The sequence below is a fragment of the Labeo rohita genome, chromosome 20, assembly GCF_022985175.1.
Source record: "Labeo rohita strain BAU-BD-2019 chromosome 20, IGBB_LRoh.1.0, whole genome shotgun sequence".
Classification (NCBI taxonomy): domain Eukaryota; kingdom Metazoa; phylum Chordata; class Actinopteri; order Cypriniformes; family Cyprinidae; genus Labeo; species Labeo rohita.
This window is the reverse complement of record NC_066888.1, coordinates 13,473,353-13,494,172: the sequence shown is the minus strand read 5'-3', so window position 1 is coordinate 13,494,172 and position 20,820 is coordinate 13,473,353. Positions and strand designations below refer to the sequence as shown.

Genomic DNA, 20,820 nt, shown 5'->3' with positions numbered 1-20,820 from the left:
CCATGCTCAGGCCTGGCTCTTGTGAGTGAAACTCAAGCTGGAGGCTAAGGTTCGAAGCGTAAGATGAGCAGGCCGACTCCTGTTCCCACCCCACGCTTGTTTACAGGTCACAATCCACTTCCTTTCACATTCATCACTTCCCCTGACAAGGGCCGCACACCATTGTGAGCAAAAGGATGATGGAAACTCCTGTGGCGCCTGCAATGCCATCTGATCTAGTCTTAGAACCAGTTCTAAGGCTGGCCTTTCTTTTTACATATGCATATACAGCTGCCTTAAAGTCAACAACCATTACAAGCTCCTCATGCAAACACTTGTCACAAATTACTTTTTTAAAGTCTTGCTTTGTCTAAAACACATGCTGGCTTGTCGAAGTGCATGCAATTTAGATCTAACACACCTCATTCGGATGCATAATGGTTCATATTTTCCAACAAATGGCAATGCAAAAATGAATAATATGACATGAGTGGATGGTCCAGTGAACAGTGTGTATAATAAAAAATTAAACTCAAGCATGACTGCAATACAGCAGGATCTCAATCTTACCGATCTGACAGGTCTTCCCAACCCACTGCGGAGGGCAGACACACTCAAAGCCATTTTCCAGGTCGATACATGTTCCGCCTTGCGCACACGGGCTGGAGGCACATTCATCCATGTCTGCAACATCAACACAAAATCATGTTACGTTCTGCAGATATGAAAAACACACCTGAAATTGTGCTTTTAAATGACATGCTGAGAGACAGTTTGCATAAAAAAGCTATTACAGGAGTTACATCCCATAATATTATGGGATGTTTTCAGTTTCATGCATATAAACATTCAAACTGGGCAATTTTACACCCAGCATGTGCGTGCAGGCTATTCACCGCCCACCACACACACACACACACACGCTACAGATACTAGAGAAAGGATCAGTTACATTGATTTTAAAATGATACAAAGTAGGGCAAGGCACTATAATGTATACAATGCAATGGAAATGTGTCAGCATGTGTTCTTTATTGTTTCAATATTGCAGTATATTCACAGAATTTAAAAGAAAAACACATCCAACAAGCAGAAAACTACAGCATGCATTCTAAAATCAATATATGTGAACAATTTAGATGATGCATTGCTTGCTGTGTTGCCAACGTAGGTCCTAATTCGGTGCAATAATAAACAATTAAAATGATATACAGTCACAAGAGTGCAGGTACACGACTGTTTCATAATGGCTGCACACATATCCAGTCATATTTTTCACATATTATTGGTTTTAATAACTTGTTACTCTACATAATGTGTAGCTGTGTTTGTCTTTTGCTTTGCATCATTCAAAAAATGATGCAATAATCCATAAAATAAAATAAAATTTAAAAAATGAATTAAAATTAACGCTGTAAAAGCAATTAATCGCGATTAATCACATCAAAAGTTTGTTTACATAAAATATGTATGTGTGCTGGGTATATTTACATGTTTTATTTTGTTTTATATTTTATATATATATATATATATATATATATATATATATAGTGCTTTCAAAACGATTAATCATGATAAATCGCATCCAAAATAAAAGTTTGTTTACATAATATATGAATGAGTACTGTGTATATTTATATGTATATAATAGTATATAATACACATACACATTATGTAAACAAACGTTTTTCGGATGCGATTAGTCGCAATTAATCAATTTAACAGTTCTAATTTTAATTCATTTTTTACATTTTTCATCACTTAATAAAATTCAAAAATATAAAAATGATCTAAAATTAGCGCTGTCAAATCATTGCATCCAAAAAAAAAGATTGTTTACACATAATATTTGTATGTGTACTATTATATACTATTACATACATATAAATATACAGTGCACATCCATATATTATGTAAACACAAACTTTTATTTTCTATTAATCAATTTGTCAGCACCAACTAAAAAAATAAAATAAAAATGCATTAAAATTATTGCTGTTAAACCGATTAATTGCGATTAATCGAATCCAAAAAAGATAATGTGTGTGTACTATTATGTACATATAAAAATACACAATACATACATTATGTAAACAAACTTTGATTTTGTATGCGATTAATCACGATTAATTGATTTGACAGCACTAAAAAAATTAAATAAAATAAGAATGAATTAAAATTAGTGCCGTTAAACTGATTAATTGCGATTAATCAAATCCAAAAAAAGTCTTGTGTATACACAGTACACATCCATATATTATGTAAACACAAACTTTTATTTTCTATTAATCAGTTTGACAGCACTAACTAAATAAATAAAATAAAAATTAATTAAAATTAGCGCTGTTAAGCCGATTAATTGAATCCAAAAAAGTCTGTTTACATAATATGTATGTGTACTATTATATACTATTATGTACATATAAAAATACACAGTACACATACATATATTATGTAAACACAAACTTTGATTTTGTATGCGATTAATTGCAATTAATTAATTTGACAGCACTAACTAAAAAAATAAAATAAACTAAAAATGAATTAAAATTAGTGCCGTTAAACTGATTAACTGCGATTAATCGAATCCAAAAAAAGGCTTGCGTTTACATAATACGTGTATGTGTACTGTTATACATTATAATATACATATAAATATACACAGTACACATACATATATTAGGTAAACACAAACTTTTATTATGGATGTGGTTAATCGATTTGACAGCACTAACTAAAATAAATAAAATGAAATAAAATGAAATGAAATAAAATAAAATAAAATAAAATAAAATAAAATAAAATAAAATAAAATAAAATAAAATAAAACAAAAAAAAAACAAAGCAAAATACAATAAAATAATGCTGGTTAAACGGCTTTGGAGAAAGGACAGGAGAGAGTGTCAGTGTGTTTATCAAAGAGAGCATAGGCTTTTCTTTATGCAAGACAGTAACACGATTAGAGTTTGATATAATCCAGGTCGCCAGATTAGCTGCTATTAGAGCCCAAATCGTTACAGTTTTAATACAGGCACAAAAGCACAAAGAACTGAGCAGCAGCCATTTGAAATTTGGAAGAAAATACGAGGAAACAAAAACAAGAGAAATTCCTCCCTCCTTTCTTCTCGCTTTAGTCTTATACATATATTGTGGTGAATGGGGTGGAGCGGGGTGTGTAAAAGGGTCAGACAGGCCAGTGAAGAGGGAAGAGGTGGGGGGAAAAACCTTTATGGGCAAAATGGTGGGGGGGCGAATGTCCAAATTCCAGCAGGGGACCCTGCTGTTGCTATGACGATGGAAACACAGCCCCATATGTGTGGTGGATGAGACCGAGGAGGTAGGATGTGGAGGGAGCGATGAAGAGTGTGAGAAATACCAAAAATTAAACCACTAGGCATCCTGGAGGTGAGAAACACATTTGCAACCGATCAAATACGAGCTCTGTGGCGCTAAAGTGGGATGCTTTGTGGAACAGGAGGGGTGGAGAAGGAAGGGCGGCCCATGACACACTGCGTTCTCAATTTGTGAAGCCAAACGCTGGTTCAAAGTGAAGACAGATTATGCAAATCCCCCCTGTCTCAGTGATGGGTATCACCAGGCTCTAATCCGGGACCCGTAAGAGCTCAAGCTACGCTCGCCATGCGATGGGACCCTGCTGTGCTGCCAAGATCCAAGACTGGCTTCCCCTACCATGTACCTGACACATCCCAGCATGACAAGCAGCCAAGCGGCACACTGGCCACAGCATCTGGACACATGTTGGGGAGGGGACGGGTGTCTGTGCTCCAGTCTAGCGCTGTAACTAGGTCTCCAGACGGAACAGATTGAGCCTGGAAAATACAGACAGGAAGGTGCACGAAAGGTTTACGCACCTTTAGCACAAGTGGGTCCCTCCCAGCCTGGTGGACACTGGCACTCAAATCCGGTCGGGACTTCGTGACACGTGCCTCCGTTCGCACAGGGGTTGGAAACACATGCGTGTTCAGCTGAAAAAAAACACAACAGTATGTCATAAATACATGGAAATCTCAATGAAGACTATCTATCTATCTTACCATCTATCCATCCATTTTTCTATTCATTTATCTATACATCCATAGTTTTTCTATTCATCCATCCATCCATTTATTTATCTATCAATTTTTCTATCCATTTATAAACCTATCCTATTTTTTCTATACATCCATACATATTTTTTTTCTATTCATCCATCATTCTCTATTCATCCATCCATCCATGCATTCATCCATGTATCCATCCATCCATCCATCCATCATTTTTCTATTCATCTATGCATCCATCCATATTTTTTCCTATTCATCCATTCATATATCCATCATTTTTCTATTCATCTATACATCCACAGTTTTTCTATTCATCCATCCATCCAATTATTTATCAATCTATCCATTTTTCTATCCATTTATAAACCTAACATTTTTTCTATTCAGCCATCCATCATTTTTTTATTCATCCATCTATATATCCATCATTTTTCTATTCATCCATCCATCAATCCATGCATGCATCGTTTTTTTAATTCATCTGTGTATCCATTCATATTTTTTCTATTCATCCATCCATATTTTTCTCTTATTCATCCATCCATTTTTCTAATTATCAACCTATCCTTTTTTTTTCTATTCATCCATACATAACTTATATTCATTCATCTATATATCCATCATTTTTCTATTTATCCATCCATTGTTTTTCTATTCATCTACACATCCATTCATACTTTTTTTATTCATCCATCCATAAATCCATCATTTTTCTATTCATCTATACATCCATATTTCTTCTATCCATCCATCCATCCATCCATCCATCCATCCAATTTTCCATCTATTTATTTATCTATCCATTTGTCTATCCAGTTATCAACCTATTTAACCATCTATTAATTTATCCATTTATTTATTCATTTATCTATTTATTAGTTCATCTATTTATCGGTCCATCTATCATTCATCCACCCATTCACCTATCATCCATTCATTATTTTATTCTTCTATCCATATATCAATAGTTTTTCTTTCCATCCATCCATCCAATTATCTATTTATCAATCTATGTTTGTCAATTTATAAATCAATCCATTTATCCATCCATTTATTTAGTCATTTATCTATTTATTAGTCCATCCATTTACAGCCCGTCTACCATTTTTCCATTCATGCATCCGTTTATCTATTCGTCCATCCATCCTTCTATCCATTTATCAATCAGTCTATCCATCTATTTAGTATCCATCCATCCATCCCAACATGAATCCATCCACACATTTTAGCTTATCCATTTTTCCATTTATCAGTCTATTTATCACTCCATTTATCAATCAATCCATCCCAACACCACCCATTTAACCCAACAATCATCTGTTGTTTTTCTATTAATCCATCCATCCATCCATCCATCCATCCATCTGCACAACATCATATAAATAATTGCTCCATGTATCTCTTTTATTTACTGGACCCCCCCATCCATCTCGTACCTATTTCACAGTTCTTGCCCGAGTACCCTTCGGGACAGGCACAGTTATATTCATCCGGTTCTGAGTTCATGCAGGTCCCGCCGTTGGCGCAGGGATGGTGCGTGCCGCAGTAGTTCAAATCTGTAAGGACACATAAAACAGTGAACTGGGGTACTTCTTGAGGCCATGGGGAAAACAGTACTAACACTATATTCTGTTTTTTTTTTTTTAAGCCTGCAAACATTTGCTCTTTGAATAAAAATAAACAGTTGGCAGAAACTATTGCTGGGCTTCCCAGCAGGCCTTGTAAGGCGAGGCCGTGCACATAAAAGCTGGTAAATAAATAAAGAGAACTGTAGGCACCTCTCAGCTGCTTCTCATTCCTAACCACCTTCCAGGACGCACGCTGACCAACAGATCAGATATCTGAGCGCCACTCCAATCACAACCACAATATCCAGAGTGTGTGTTTGTGCGTGCGCTGTCACATGATGCACAGCCTGTGCTAACATTGCAGCCAACAAACCAGCTCAGTGTAAGATGCTGTAATTCTATTTAACACCACGATATGAATTTGCTGCCTTGGCACCTTGCAGCTAGATGTGTACAGGCTTAATGTATTCATTCTGATCTACTGCTGACCATTTAATAGGTCAATTCCAGGTTGACCTCGATTTTTCAAAAACTAACTAGGTCAAATTGTCAGTATGAGCGTGTTTGACCCTTACCTTTATCGCAGAGCAGACCGCCCCAGTTCTTCTCGCAAGTGCACTGCCAGGGGACGACACAGGTCCCGTGCAAGCAGCCGGGGTACGGCAGACACTCGTCACAGAACTGGCCCTGCCAGCCGTAGTTGCACCTGAAAACCACATTAAGGTGTTAAAACTTAAAGGACTGAACCCCCATGATATCTTAATGACAGACAGGAACAAACATTCAGTTGCACGTAACTGCGCTGACACCTAATCTTAGGACAAGACGACATTCCGGGCGACAAAGGTTAAGAACACTTTCACGACCGCGCACAGACGCGCGCTCCCCCCTCGGGCAGTTCGGCTGCAGTCTGGGGGCGCAGAGGGAAATTCTGCAGAGGGGTTAACTAATCATTAGTTTATAGCAGCACTCCGCTATTCCAAGGCTAGTGGTGTGCTCTCTCCGTCCTCCACCACACCCCTCACCCAGCTGTCTTGTCATTTCTGAGCAGGCTATTTTAAGACAGCTCTCCTGCAGAAGAGGTATGGCCTAACTCCAGCTGCCGAGTGGAGAGACGCTGTCTGCATATCTCAACCTCAGTGTCTTGGAGAGAGAGAGAGAAACGGCACAGACCTAACACTTATTAGACTTACAAATAAATACTATAGTGGTACAGGGATAGAAATACTACAGCACTCTGAGAAACAGACAGCACTGAATGATTATCATCTTATTCATTTACCATAGGACTAACATGCTACTCCCAGTAATATGATGTTAATACATTAAAGGAATAGTTCATTCAAAAATGAAAATTCTGTCTTTAATAACTCCCCCTCATGTTGTCACAAACCCATAAGACCTTCGTTCATCTTTAGAACACAAATTAAGATATTTTTGACGAAATCCGAGAGCTTTCTGACCCTGGATTTAATTATACTGCTTTTAATATTCTAACAATTAGCATTGTATTTTTTCTCCATGTATTCAAAGGTGATTCCAATGTATAATAAACATATTTCAGGATCCCAATGTCTCACATCGGCTCACAACTCCAAAACATTTGAGGTGAAAAGCAACGGTGTTTACTAACTAAATAAGGCAAATGTGCTCTTCGAGGAGGTGGGCGAAGTGGATTTGGCCACTGCATACACACCTGGCACATTCTCTGCATGGAGGCCTTGATCCAAATCCACTTATAACATCTCCAATGAGGTCTCTGAAATAGCCCCCCAGATCTGTGCCCAAGGGGCAGGCCAGAGCCTGGATTACTTACACCAGAGCACACACAGCCTCACGCTGCCCAGTAACAACCTTACTAGTATTGTATGAAAGAGCATGTAGGCAGCGGAGTGTGTGGGGAGAGTCTGAACCCTGCCTGTGCACGGGGGCGTTCAGCTCTGCCGAGCACTGCCAAACATAAGCTTGCTCACTAACTCAGAGAAAGAGAAAGTTGCATTGCATTTACTTTATGTGTCAGGACATGTCCGTTACAACCATAAAAACGCCTTAAACTTAAATCGCAAGTGCATTTGTGTGTCATTTTGTTTCACTTTTGATTCACTTAAAAGGGTAGTTTAGCCAAAAATGCTGATACAAACATATTGGACCCCATTGACTTCAACTGTGTAGACAAAAACAGTCTAAATAAACCTCAAAAATGGTTTGGAAAGACTTGAGGGTGAGTAAATTAAAGTATAACATAAATGATGTCTCTTACTGAAATACATAATAGAAAACCCATGAAAGATTTACGTTATTTAAAAAATCCATGTCGTGTTCTACATGTTTTGGACTATGGGGGCGCCATTATGACGTGAAATGGTTACCCTTGGTAACCATTCTATTCATTGAGCTACTGGTGCTACCTGTTGCTATTTTTCCCACAACACAATTCAGAATACACAACTCTGAAAATAAAACACTGATACGGTGACCACAGCTACTGAAAGCACTTACAGGGACAATGGATGCAAGTATAAGCTTAAACCAAATGTCGTACAACAGATATTCCCCACAAGGAGTCTAAACACTCCGGATATCGAGCGAAATGTGCGCTGAGAATGTCCTTAAGTGACTGCGACTTCATGACAAGCATCGGCAAGTTTACATCCTGCCAGGATGGCATCTAGCGTTTCTTGTTTCTGCCGTTTGTAAGCTCTTTCAGTAGCTGTGGTCTACTAAAAGCAAAGGCATCAAGGCTAAAGTGGAGAGAAAGACGTGAGTCTATAGGAAGTTTTATGCGTCCACAGGCATCTTCCCATTCTTTGCTCCTCTTCTTATTGCTAGGAAAAGCAGTGAAGACTTACATCATTTCTCTTGTTGCCCTTCGACTGAAAATTACAAGCAAAGCTACACAATGTTGCATTGTATCAGCATTTTATTTTCCGATTTGTGCTGCGGTTAAAAATAGCAACAGTTAGCGGCATTATCGCACCGAGTGCAGCCATTGCACGTCATTGAAATAATGGTGCCCCCATAGTCCAAAATATGTATAAAACGGTGTGGATTTTTAGTCATTTATGGGTTTTCTGCTACATATTTCAGCAGACATAATTTATGTTATATTAAGCCTTAAAAGTCTTAACACCTGGAGTTCGCTTTAAAAAAAAAAAAACACCTAAAATGGTTATTTAAAAGAGAGCCAAAAAAACCCAAACCAAATCAAATATATCTACTGGTTAACTATCTGTGACAACCTTAGTCTTCTAGTCTCCACCTCCTTCCTTCCAAGGACTATCAAGCTAGTGACGGCAGGGAAGCGAGTCACCACATCCTGCAGGGGAGTGAGGCTCACCGAACTTCCCAAATACTCAAACTCTGAAATAACATATTGGCCTCTGTTTCCTAGCCCCGGTTCCAGAAACTCTTTCTTCCAGGCCATCGAGAGATTTGGGTACATGATGTCCTCAAGCATGTTTTTGGCCATAGCGTCCCCCGAGATGCTACTCGTGGCATTTCCGATGCCTGAGGCAGAAAATACCCATGTCCTTTTGAAACCGCTCAGGTCTCTGAGTAGGCAAAGGAGGGCAGAAGAATGAGGACAGGTATCTCTGCTCAGTAGTAGTAAGAACTGTAAAACTAAAGCGTGAGGGGTCCTTAAGTGTCTGAATGATTTGTTGTCAAAAGATTCCAGTATGTCATTATCGTCGAGAGTGACTTCCTGGTTTAGACACCTCTGGATCTACTCATTCCCTGCCCTTAGACACTGAGGTTGTAGGTGGCATGAGCGAAAAGGCTTTCCTCGTGCCAAAGATGAGGAGCTTTTCCTGTGGCAAAGGAAAAAGGCAGAGCTAAGCTACAGGAAGAGAACGAGAGGAGAATGCGATGTGGGATGGCGAGGTGGATTTAACGCTCAGCTCCAACACAGGAAGCATCAGAGTTTCCTGTGACAGCAAGAGCAAAATACCATCGTTTGACAATTATCAAATGATGATAATGTCCAGAACACAAGGTACGCTGGGACACTGCTTTAACCAACTTTTTAAATCTAGAGTTTGCCTTTGCAAAACATGAGAGGTTGCTAAAGTGTTCAGAAAGTTTTGAACATTTTTGTTGTTGCTAAAATCTTTTGGGTGGTTGACATAAGTACCCTGATAAAAACAAACAAACAAACAAAAAAAACACATAAACGTCACAGAAATTTTAATGGTTTTACTGATTATAATGTGAATTGTACTGGTTTTAATGGTAACCTTAATGGTGCCTGTTAAAAACACTAAATCTAATGGAGTATGTCCCAAAACAAACCACAGAAAACCATTTTTAATAGGTTTAATGGTTACAGTTGATGGTTTGTAATGTGGAAATTGAAGTGGAAATTTCTGTGATGGTTTGTATTGTTTTTATTTCAGCTGGGTAGATGAGACTCAGGACCCTCCTTCAGTGGATTTTTTTGCCAGCTGACATTTCAAAAAGTTCATAAAAATAACATAAACCTAATCCATATGAATCCAGCGGTTTAAAGTTTGCTTTATATGAAGAACAGATTTAATTTAGGCTTTTATGCATATATAAATATTGATCAACAAATATAAAAAGGTCAACCACAGTTCTGTGGTTAAGAACAAACTTAAACACCAAAAGTGAACTGAATTATTTGCACAAGTAGATTACATTAGGGATGTCCCGATACAACGTTTTAACTTCCGATACGATACCGATATTGCAGCCTTCAGTACTAACCGATACCGATACAAATCCGATACCATAATCAGCACAAATCATGAATACTTTTACCTATTTCGTTGTGTGGAATGTATGAACGGCTAGATCAAACTGAGAACAAAAGTCAGCAACAGTAAGTATGGAAAAAAACGACCAATTTATTAACTATTGGTTGCATAAATGTGAACCTTTTACATAAGAATATATAAAAAAGAATTAAAGAATAAATATTAAGACCCTGTAAAATATCTTAATTGAATAAACAAAAATATAATTTTTAAAGTGCAAAATACTAATTAAAGGTCACTTCAGTTATTTATTTTTTACCGTTAGCAAATGGTAGGAACAGCCGAGAGCAGGAACATAAGAAAAAAAATATACTGTTAATTGACCAACTGCTAAAGGTTGAGTGTCCAAAGTTTCAATTTCACACACACTGCCCGAAAGAATGAGATCGTTGCATTTACTATCCACAAAAATAGTGCAAACAAAATAAATATAACTATATAAAATAAATATAAATATAGCTGTGTGTGAACCTCTGAACTCGCGTGCATGTAAAACTGCTCTCTGCAAAGTAAAGTCAGCGTCTATCCAGTGCGCAGTCAGACTCAATAAAGATAGCGGACAGTGGTCTGAGCTCCAGATGTCAGTGGTGAAGCTAACAGCACTTGCTTTATCCAGATGCATAGCAATACACTCTTTAACTTCTTTATGCATCTGGGGTATGGTTTTGTCGACAATGTAGTGGCGGCTGGGCATAACGTAGCGAGGCTCAAGGTGTTCAATTAAGCGTTTAAACCCGATATTACTCACCGCCGACAGTGGCTGGTCATCGAGCACAATAAACTGGCATATCTTTTCTGTTAAGGTTAATGCCTTTTTGCTATCTCTTGGGAATTTGTCACGCTTTGCGAGGGTTTCAGGCAGCGTTGGTTGCTTGAAGTTGCCAGAGGATTGTTTCTTTAACTTGGTGGTCTTGCGAAAGTCCTCATGCAGAGTTTTGTGATGCTGCTTCAAATGCACGATGAGGTTGGACGTATTAAACTTTCCCGGTTCTGTTCCACCACGGGAAACTTGTGCATGACAAGTGTTGCACTGAGCCACACTGTCTTTTTCGGACTTTAATGAAAAATACTGCCACACGGCCGACATCGCTTTTTCTTTGCTACTTCGCTAGCAAGCAGTGTTGTGATCACGTGGGCTTTGCACGCTGGCTCTGGACGCTGCTGGATAGAATAGCTGTAACGGAGTTTAGAGCGGAACGGACTGCTTATATCGGAGATTTTTAACGCAGTCCGATATAATCCGATAGAGTTTTTTTGGGCTGATATCGGACCTATTTCCGATATCAATATCGGATCGGGACATCCCTAGATTACATACAAATTTCTGTGAACGCGTGTTATTCACTCAGTAAGTTTCAAATTTCAACCTGAGTGGGAAATTTCGTTGTACTAAAAAAAAATGGAGGAAAGCACTGTGTGAGTGACGCGAAAAAAACATCCCCATCTAGAGTGAGTAACGTGATGTGAATATTCGCTTCGCTTTTTTTTGGTGTGCATACACTATTATGGGCTTGAGGTGAAATGAGATTGAGCACCTGATAACAGAATTTTTGTTCTCTTTGTGTAAACTAACTCTTGAAGTAGCTGTGATGCCTTAAAGTATTTAACTCCATCAAATGATAATCGTTCACAACTTTTAAACACTCGAGCGAAAGTACAGCGTGATCAAAAAAAGCATATTAAACAAAAACAGCTTGCGCAAACAATGGCTTCAGTGCACTAATTAATTAATGGAAAGGTAAACAAATGAAAAGACCTTATCAGCATGAGCACATATGGCCCTGCTGAAATTAAGGAGCCAGATTAGCCTGGCCAACCAAGCATGAAATGATGAAACACTTACTTGCATTCTCCAGGCACCGTACATCCTCCGTGAATCAGATTACAGCCTTGCTTGCAGATTGCTGTAAGAGAAGAGAGAGGGAGGAGAGGTCAGTCTTGTTTGTTTGTGTTGCCTTACAAGAGCGACAAGACAAATTCATCATGCTCGCTGTGACAGAAGACAACTTTATGGCCCGAACACACATATACGCTTGCCCCCATCCGCCCCTGTTACGCCCACCTACTCATACCCTTGCTCATTAGTATGGTGGCTGGTGATTTACTGCCTTTCTTTAGTGGGGTATAGACACACAGCATCAGAACAGAGGTGTTTAGGTTGCCTGCAGTGGTCGGTTAAAGACATCAAAAACCCCAGCATCACTCAGATTAATTGAGCTAATGGAAAGTGTGACTCCAGGACTGCAGAGGTGTCGTTTACAACACAATCTCACCTCCAGGCAAAGGAGCAAAGATCACAGGGCTGTGAAAACACTGATAGCAGCAGGTCTCTTTACAGGGTAGTAAAGGGCAAGATTTAACAGGGATTCTCTCTATACGCTTCAAGACATTAGCCAGCCCTAGTTCACCCTTCATGAAGGGCAATGTGGCTAATAACACTTGGTTAGATACTGAGGATGCCAGATAAATCATTACTATTAAACCGCTAAATGTAATCTCAAAATTAATCTCATTTTTTCATACACTATGATGACTAAATTCAGTTGCAGCATTTAAAAAACAGATTTTAGTGCAGTATTGCTAACCAAGACAGCTAAAATTGGGTTTATTAACTGAAATAAAACTGACATATCATAAAATATAAATATTAGATGAAAAACAAACTTAAAATTTAAACTTCTACCTAATACAGGGCTCTACAATGCGACCATTTCAGTCGCATTTGCTACTGTAAACTACTGCATGCGACTATGAAAAAATATTTAGGAGCACCAGTGTGACTGACCTGATCAGCAGTGTTTGCACTGAGGGGAGCTTCAAAGGTTTCTGTGTTTTTGCAGCGTTAAGTAATGTATCACAGACATATCTCACGAATCCTTTTATAAACTAAGTGTAGAGAGAGTGTAAATAAGAGACTCATTGTGCAATGTAGAGAGCTTCATTGATAACAATGAAACTTTGTGAGATTGCGATAAACTAAGATGAGTGACAGCTTTTAATGATTTTTAAGGGAGTTTGTCAATTAGATGTTGATTTAATATAACAGTTAAACAAGAAGTTAATATTAAGTGACTTACAATGTCTGACTATAACACTATTGCCTGATTTTGCTCTATTTCGTCATCAAAAATAGTTTGAAACAAGTCACAACTGAGCCGCTGTGCATCTCCGTTCAAACATAGCAGTGTTTCATTTATGAATGAACGTGCATTTTTAAATGAATCTAGTGAGTCAATGATTCAATTTCCCATTCATAAAGACAGTCACTTGTTTTACTCCTGAAAGAATCAGCCGTTTGAACGAATCACATGAATAAATGATTCAGTAATTAAATCAGTAACTTTCCGCCATCTACTGACAGTTTTAGTTTCATTTTTAAAGTATCTTTTAAATCATTTAATATTTCTGTATTCAAAATGTTATATTTAAAACATTAATCTCAACATGAACTTATGAATCTGATTGCACTCATGCCACCTCAGAGCCTCATTAAACATATGAAAATATTAATAAGCCACTTTCGTGTTCTTCTGTGCCACCTCTGTAGTACAAATACATTTTGCTAATACTGACTTCATTTGATTGATAACTTATTCTTATTCTACTTGTTCTTATTCTGTTGTTTTAATTAGAAATTTTAATAAGCTTATAAAATATATATATATATATATATATTTAAAATTGACATAAAAGATGACGTACTTTTAATAATGCCATTACAAGAATGCCATTACAAAGCAAAAACAAAATTCCCCTGTAAATCACATTAAGTTAAATATCACCTTGTAATGGCAAGGCTAATTTCTGATCAGATTTCTGATTATTGATTAGAAGGTGCTCCTAAAATTTTGACTGTGCTCCTAAAAAGAAAAGTAAGCGTAGAACCCTGTAATACTACCCTGTCAACTTATAATTAAAATAACTACTAAAAGTACTACTCAAGTACTAAAATGACTAAAACTGAAATAAAATAGAAAATAATAAATAGAAATTCAAAAGCACATGAAACTAAAAATATAAAAGAAACATTTTTTTGGCCATCTCAATAAACTGAAATGTTATGTACAAAATATAGAGGGTTAAAATCACTCACCTGTCCGGCAGTCCTCTCCCATCCAGCCATCTAGGCAAACGATATTTCCTGACGGATCGCAGCGGTAATGGCCGAAGTAGTCGTCTCTTGGCCGGCACTGTTTGTTGCACTTACTCCCGTAGTAGTTCTCATCACACCTGACCCGGATGCGGTACTCAATGTGGGCCGTGATGCCGGGGTGCCGGATGGACTGCCAGTGGTCGCCGGGATTCACCATGCTGGCGTGAATGTGTCGCTCGATCAAATTCTCCTCTCCAGCTGAAAAAAACAGAAGTAGGCGCATAAATCCCATACTTTGTTAACAGAATTAAAAACTAGATTTTGCAACAACACAATTATTAGAAACGCTCCCATTTCTAGTGAGTTCTAGTCTAAATCTAGTTCTTCTAATAAAATCATTGATGTCTGGCCAGAGGGAGGGGTGCGAGTTTGACTGCTGTTACCAGGGAGATCTGGGCAAGAGCAGCAGGCTGAGGAAGCCACTGGTCTCCATAGCCGGCCACTTTCAGCACTTAGCCCTAGTCATCCTTGAAGGACCTGGAACCCACCCTAGTCCTAATCATCAAGCACATTGTCCAGGTCCACCAGGACACAGACCCTCGACTCGAATCCCTCCTGCTAGTGAGAGTGGTTAGCGTTCACATTAAGAGCTCCATTTTCCCAAGCTTTCCCAGCCTCTCTGCAAAGAAAGCAATCTTTATCGCTGTGGGATCGGAGATGGCGAACAATCACGGTGGAAACGGGGGGCCTGCGATTTCCTCTGTCCCGACACGCAGAGCGCGTCCGCGTCTTTCTCCTCTTGCAAACACACATGCGGGGCGCACATACACATACCTTCCTCTCCGTCCCCTGACAATGTCGACCGAATTAAGCAACAAAAACAGAAATAGCCCTGGCGCTTCCAGATAAAGAACAATGGAGCGAGCTTTTGCCGGCCCGTTCTGCCCAGTGTCTAAACACTGGGCAGTCCAGGGCCCTTCCTGCAGAGTAAACACAATGCTACAGGACTTTTCCTGCGGCCTGCATGGCCCTACCAAGCACACGTACACATACGAACCGTTCCGACAGATGTAACAGAATTATTTAAAGCGTCTATAAAAAATGCATGCCGGCTAATTCTGTCAGTTCGAATCCAGAATCCCAAGATGACGTGACGGATCGTGCGGGCTAAACTTTATTCGCCCCGGCGAAAGAGTGAGAGGCATATTTTTTGCCCTTGGGTTTCTGACAGACAGACAAGGAGGCGTGGGGACGTGTCCGGTTTAAGAAAAGAGGTGCGGCAGCTCTGAGCGTTCACACTGCATACTAAACATGTAGTATCAAACGGCATTGGAGAGAGGAGGATGTACTGGTGCTTTTGTTGCCAAGCCTTGCGTGAGTACAGACTGCAGATAGTCGCATCAGACAGACCTTGGCAGTGTTCTCTCTCTATGACAAGATCATTAATGTCTGGCACGCCTCTGTACTATGGACTTGAGTGATAAATTAAGCCACTGTCTTAAACAGAGCTCTGCCAAGTCATTGAGAGCGCTCCAGATCATCAAAGAGAGCTCGTCAACTTCAACCCTTTCTAATCAATGGTCACTAGAGCTTACAGATGGTCTGGTGAAAACTTCTACAGTCATTTTTTTAACTCTAAAGCTAATTTCTAAGAATGTTATGTATCTTAAATTAATGACTCATATTTTTAGTTGTTTCTAATTATTTGATAAAATCATATTTTGATTGCCAATGAGGGACATTAAAAATACAGTGATATTTATCTTGATTTGTCCGTTTTCTTCACACATCTCATATTTCATTTCAAACTCTTCGCTGACACTGCCGTTGCAAACCAGTACAAAAACATTTGAGGTGGTAGAAATTAAGCCACTGATTAGCTTTAAAAATATTAGCTTTGAAAGCAATAATACAGGCTTTTATAGTAAAAGAATGAAATTTATACGTAAAATTGAATAGTATAAAATAGAACATGATGTAAGCAAGTTTCCAAGTTTTTATGTGATCATATAACAAAAAAAAGTAATACAAAACAAAAAAAAAAAAAAAAAAAAAAAAAAACAAACAAACAAAAAAAACACCAACAAAAACCAAACAAAATATAAAATACACAACAAAAACCAAACAAAATATAAAATACACAGCAAAAACCAAACAAAAATTAACAACACCAAACAAAAACTAAACAAAATAATAATTAAAAAAAATAAATAAATAAAATAAAATAAAATAATATATATATATTATATGTCTGGCACGCCTATATATATATATATATATATATATATATATATATATATATATATATATACACATACATATATATATATATATATACACATATATATATATGAAAACACCAAACAAAAAACAACACCAACAAAAACAAAAAATTTAAACAAAAACAGAAAACCAAACAAAAATCACACCAAAAAACCCAACAAAAAAAAAAACAAAAAAAAAAAAAAAAAAAAAACACACAAAAAGCAAACAAAATGAGAAACAACAACAACAACAACAACAAAAAAAAAAACAAAACACCAAACCCCCCAAGAAAAAAATCAAAACAACACCAAACAAAATCAGGAAACCAAACACAAATCGTAACACTAAACAAAACAAACAAACAAAAAAAAAAAAAGCAAAGCAAAAAAAAAAAAAAAAAACAAATAATCTTAGTCAGTCTGGAAATTATAGCTCAAGCACTGATTAAACAAACCCAGACACCTGCATTGCGTCTCTCTGAAGTCACGCTCAGTGTACTCCTAATGAGCAAACACCATGGAGAAGAGGCCTACAAGATACTTGAGTCACTGCAGTGAGTCAAACAAAAGTCCTCTGGGCCACTGTTTCAGGCTGACGGTGCATGCGAAGATGAAAACGAAAAACAGGACATAATGACTTCAAGCAGAGAGAAAGAGTGTTTGCATTTGGAGTTTTACAGACGCTGGAATATACAGTGATTCTACAAATCACATCTGCAGATCAAAGCCAGGCTCCCCCTGTCTCTCCTGTTTTACCAGCGTTCACCTTTCTTTTGCATACGTCGAATTCCTCCGCCTGACCCTTTCCTACCGACAATTCCTCAAGCCAGACAAAGGCGGCGGGAGAAAACAGGATACAGCTGTGGAATTACGGTGCCAATGTTGTTTCCCCAAGATCCTAATGTGATGGAAGGCCCCCCAAGAACCAGGGTTAGGGGTTTACAACCCAAGATGTCATATTCAGGTGAGATTTTCACCTGTTTTAACACATTGGGCCTCAAGGAAATAAATTTAATTGCAATTCTGTTTGCTTATGAATCTGATCAACAGATCTGTCGTACAAACCAAAGGAATCCAAACAATTGAACATTATAATGCTGACTATGTGCCAAAACCTCATATCTGTAATTTATGTGTATGACTCAGTACTCAGGATCCTTGAAGATTTCACCCAGCGGCTACAATCAACAGAGGTCTTCAGATGATCAGGTTTATTGTGAAATTTCGGTGGACTTGCGTGCACTACTGAAGCAGGTGTGGAAGACACAAGATTGTGCTCGTATGAGCCTTAAAACGCACGTTCGTGTGAGGTTCCCTGTTCTGGAATGCTTTGGAAGCTCAGGTAACGATTCTTTGGTAAGCAACACATCATCTCAATATATCTGTCAAAAATGATAAATCCCTGCTAAGTGTGGTTAAAAATTCTCAAACTGAATGCATACCTCCAACCCTCTATATCAGTACCTACATGAAAACTGACAACTTCTACACTTGATGCCCACAACAAAATCCTTAAACGACCTCATACGCGTCCAATAAAGCCCTGACACGCCCTAACGAATTCCCCCACGCTAAAATTACAACACGTCAGCAGGGCAGCTTCAACGCTTTCATCTCATCCTCAAGTATCTCCACATATGAAGTCATTCTCTAAAGCGCAAAACTACAGACTAGGAACAGCCATTATGAGCATCAAACCCAGCCCAGAAAGGCTACAGCAGCCTGCAGCAGTAAATCATACAGCGGTTACAGAGAAATACTCACTGTTCTGAGTGGAGTTATCCCAATCCCAGGCTTCCAGGATGAGTGTGTAGGATCGCTGGGGGAGAAAGAGAGAGAATATCATTAGGAGATGAAGCTGTTGAAGAAAGCACAACAAGAAACAAACAATTTTTTTATATTTTCTTAATAGGTCAGGACAAAAGGTCCCACCCTCAAGTCTTTATGATATTCTGATCCCAACATATGGGTCAGGTGGCTGCTGAAAGGAATAGCACACCTCCTCTAAACAAAATCTGAGGTGGCAGAAATTGTGCCAGACAATTTATGCAGTTTTAATGCGCTTTGGATTAAAAGCGTCTGCTAAATGTTAAATGTAAATGTAAATGTAATACTGAGCGTAAGCGGTTTATTCAAATCCCTAACCTCAAGTATGAGCAACAGAAATAGCGGTGTTTGTCTTAGCAAATAGCAAACAGCACTAATGAAATGACAGAGATGCTAAAGCTCCATTACAGTCCTCTCTCATGACAGCGGGCAGCATTTATAAGAGTTGAGTTACGTTACACGCGAAATGGAGGGAGGGGGAGATTTCCAGCCACACCTTGGATGTTCAAACTAAATCTGGAAACATTCTTGATGCTCCTCTGATTTCTGGGAGTCCATCTACTAACACGCTGCCTATAGTCCCTACCTGACTAGGTCAAATTATCAACTTTAACAGAATCAAAAACAGGCCACCGAAGCAGGGCATCTTGAAATGAGGAAAAGAATCATTTAATTCATGCGTTTCCTTTAGAGACGAGTTTATTCACACGATGTTCTCACTCCTGACCCTGGACAGGTACACGACACCACTTTTAGCACTTTATACGACCTCACTAATCCTCCTGAAAAGAAAACATCATCACGTGTTAACTGCACATGCTAACCGCTAGGCTTTCATTTCTAGCCGTATGCTTTTAGGGTGTGTTCACACTTGTCATGTTTGGTTTGATTAAAACGAACTCCGGTGCGGTTGATGTGTTAGTGCGGTTCATTAGAGTAAGTGTGAACGCTGCCATCTGTGAGTTCCGTCACAAGATTTACGTCATTCAGCCCGACCAATTAGGTTGTGAAAGTATCACTATGCCTTTAGGTTCGGTATCTTTAGGTTCGCTGTCAAAAATTCCAGTGTGAACCCTAAGTGGACCAGTACCGAATGTATCATTTTTCTTTTTGGTTCGGACTACGAGAACCAAACAAACCGAACTAAAAGTATGAACACACCCTTAGTTGTGTGTGTACAGAACGAAGAGTGTATGTTCTTGTATTTAAAAACTAATGTGGGGATAGTTCACCCAAAAATCAAAATTACCCCATGATTTACTCACATCCTAGGTGTATACGACTTTCTTCTTTCAGACAAATACAATCAGAGTTATATTAAAATTTCCTGGGTCTTCCAAGCTTTAGAATGGCAGTAAATGGGTGTTGAGATTTTAAAGTCCAATAAAGTGCATTCATCCATCGTAAAACATGCTACTCATGGCTCCCAGGTGTTTAATAAAGGCCTTCTGAAATGAATCCATGCATTTGTGTAAAAAAAATATCTATATTTAAAATTTTATAAACCATGACCACGCTAATTGTCGTACACGCTTTTACGAGAGAGTGGCCTTCCAGCAGATGATGTTAAGGCGTAGGCATAGCATAAGCCCTGGTGATAATATGCAAGTCTCACCAAGTTTTGTTTACAGCAAAGAAAAAGCAGTCGTCTCTTGGCTTATATCAAAATCCTCCAACATTTTTCTCTACAAATCCTCATTTTGTACTTTACACTTTGTACCTAATTTTTCACTTCCGCATTCATCACCATGTTCGCTTACGTCCAACATCATCCACTGGGACGCCACTCTCTCGTGAACATGCGTACGACAGTTAGCAAAAGCAAAAGATAATGGTTTAAAAAGTTGTAAATATTGATATTTTCCTCACACAAATACGTTGCTTCACTTCAGAAGGCCTTTATTAAATCATCCAGAGCTGTGTGAAGTAGGGATGGGCAATATCTTATCATTTGCTATCGATATCTTATTGGACGTTTCCTATCAGATGTCAAACAGACATCTATTAGATGTCTTTAAGATGTTTATGATTTGTGATGAAATGGTCATTACAGTACGTGTACTCAGTAATCAGTAATGCTCACAACAATAGGAAAGATTACTTTTCTCTAAAGAAACAGGATTCCCTGGATTATCGCCATTGATATTGTTACCGCAATAATACCAGAAATTATCGTGATATATTTTTAAACCCATATCGCCCATCCCTAGTGTGAAGCACTTTTTATGATGGATGGATGCAGTGTTTTGG

At 38.4% G+C, this 20,820-nt stretch overlaps 1 protein-coding gene across 1 annotated transcript in view; it reads right to left on the bottom strand.

Annotated features, from left to right (window-relative positions):
- The window catches only part of jag2b (jagged canonical Notch ligand 2b), a 53,580-nt gene that overhangs the window by 18,089 nt on the left and 14,671 nt on the right, over positions 1-20,820 (bottom strand). Inside the window, 7 exon segments of the mRNA XM_051138042.1 lie at positions 550-663; positions 3,852-3,965; positions 5,480-5,599; positions 6,187-6,317; positions 12,230-12,290; positions 14,480-14,737; positions 18,508-18,562. Coding sequence (XP_050993999.1) covers positions 550-663; positions 3,852-3,965; positions 5,480-5,599; positions 6,187-6,317; positions 12,230-12,290; positions 14,480-14,737; positions 18,508-18,562 — 853 coding nt within the window.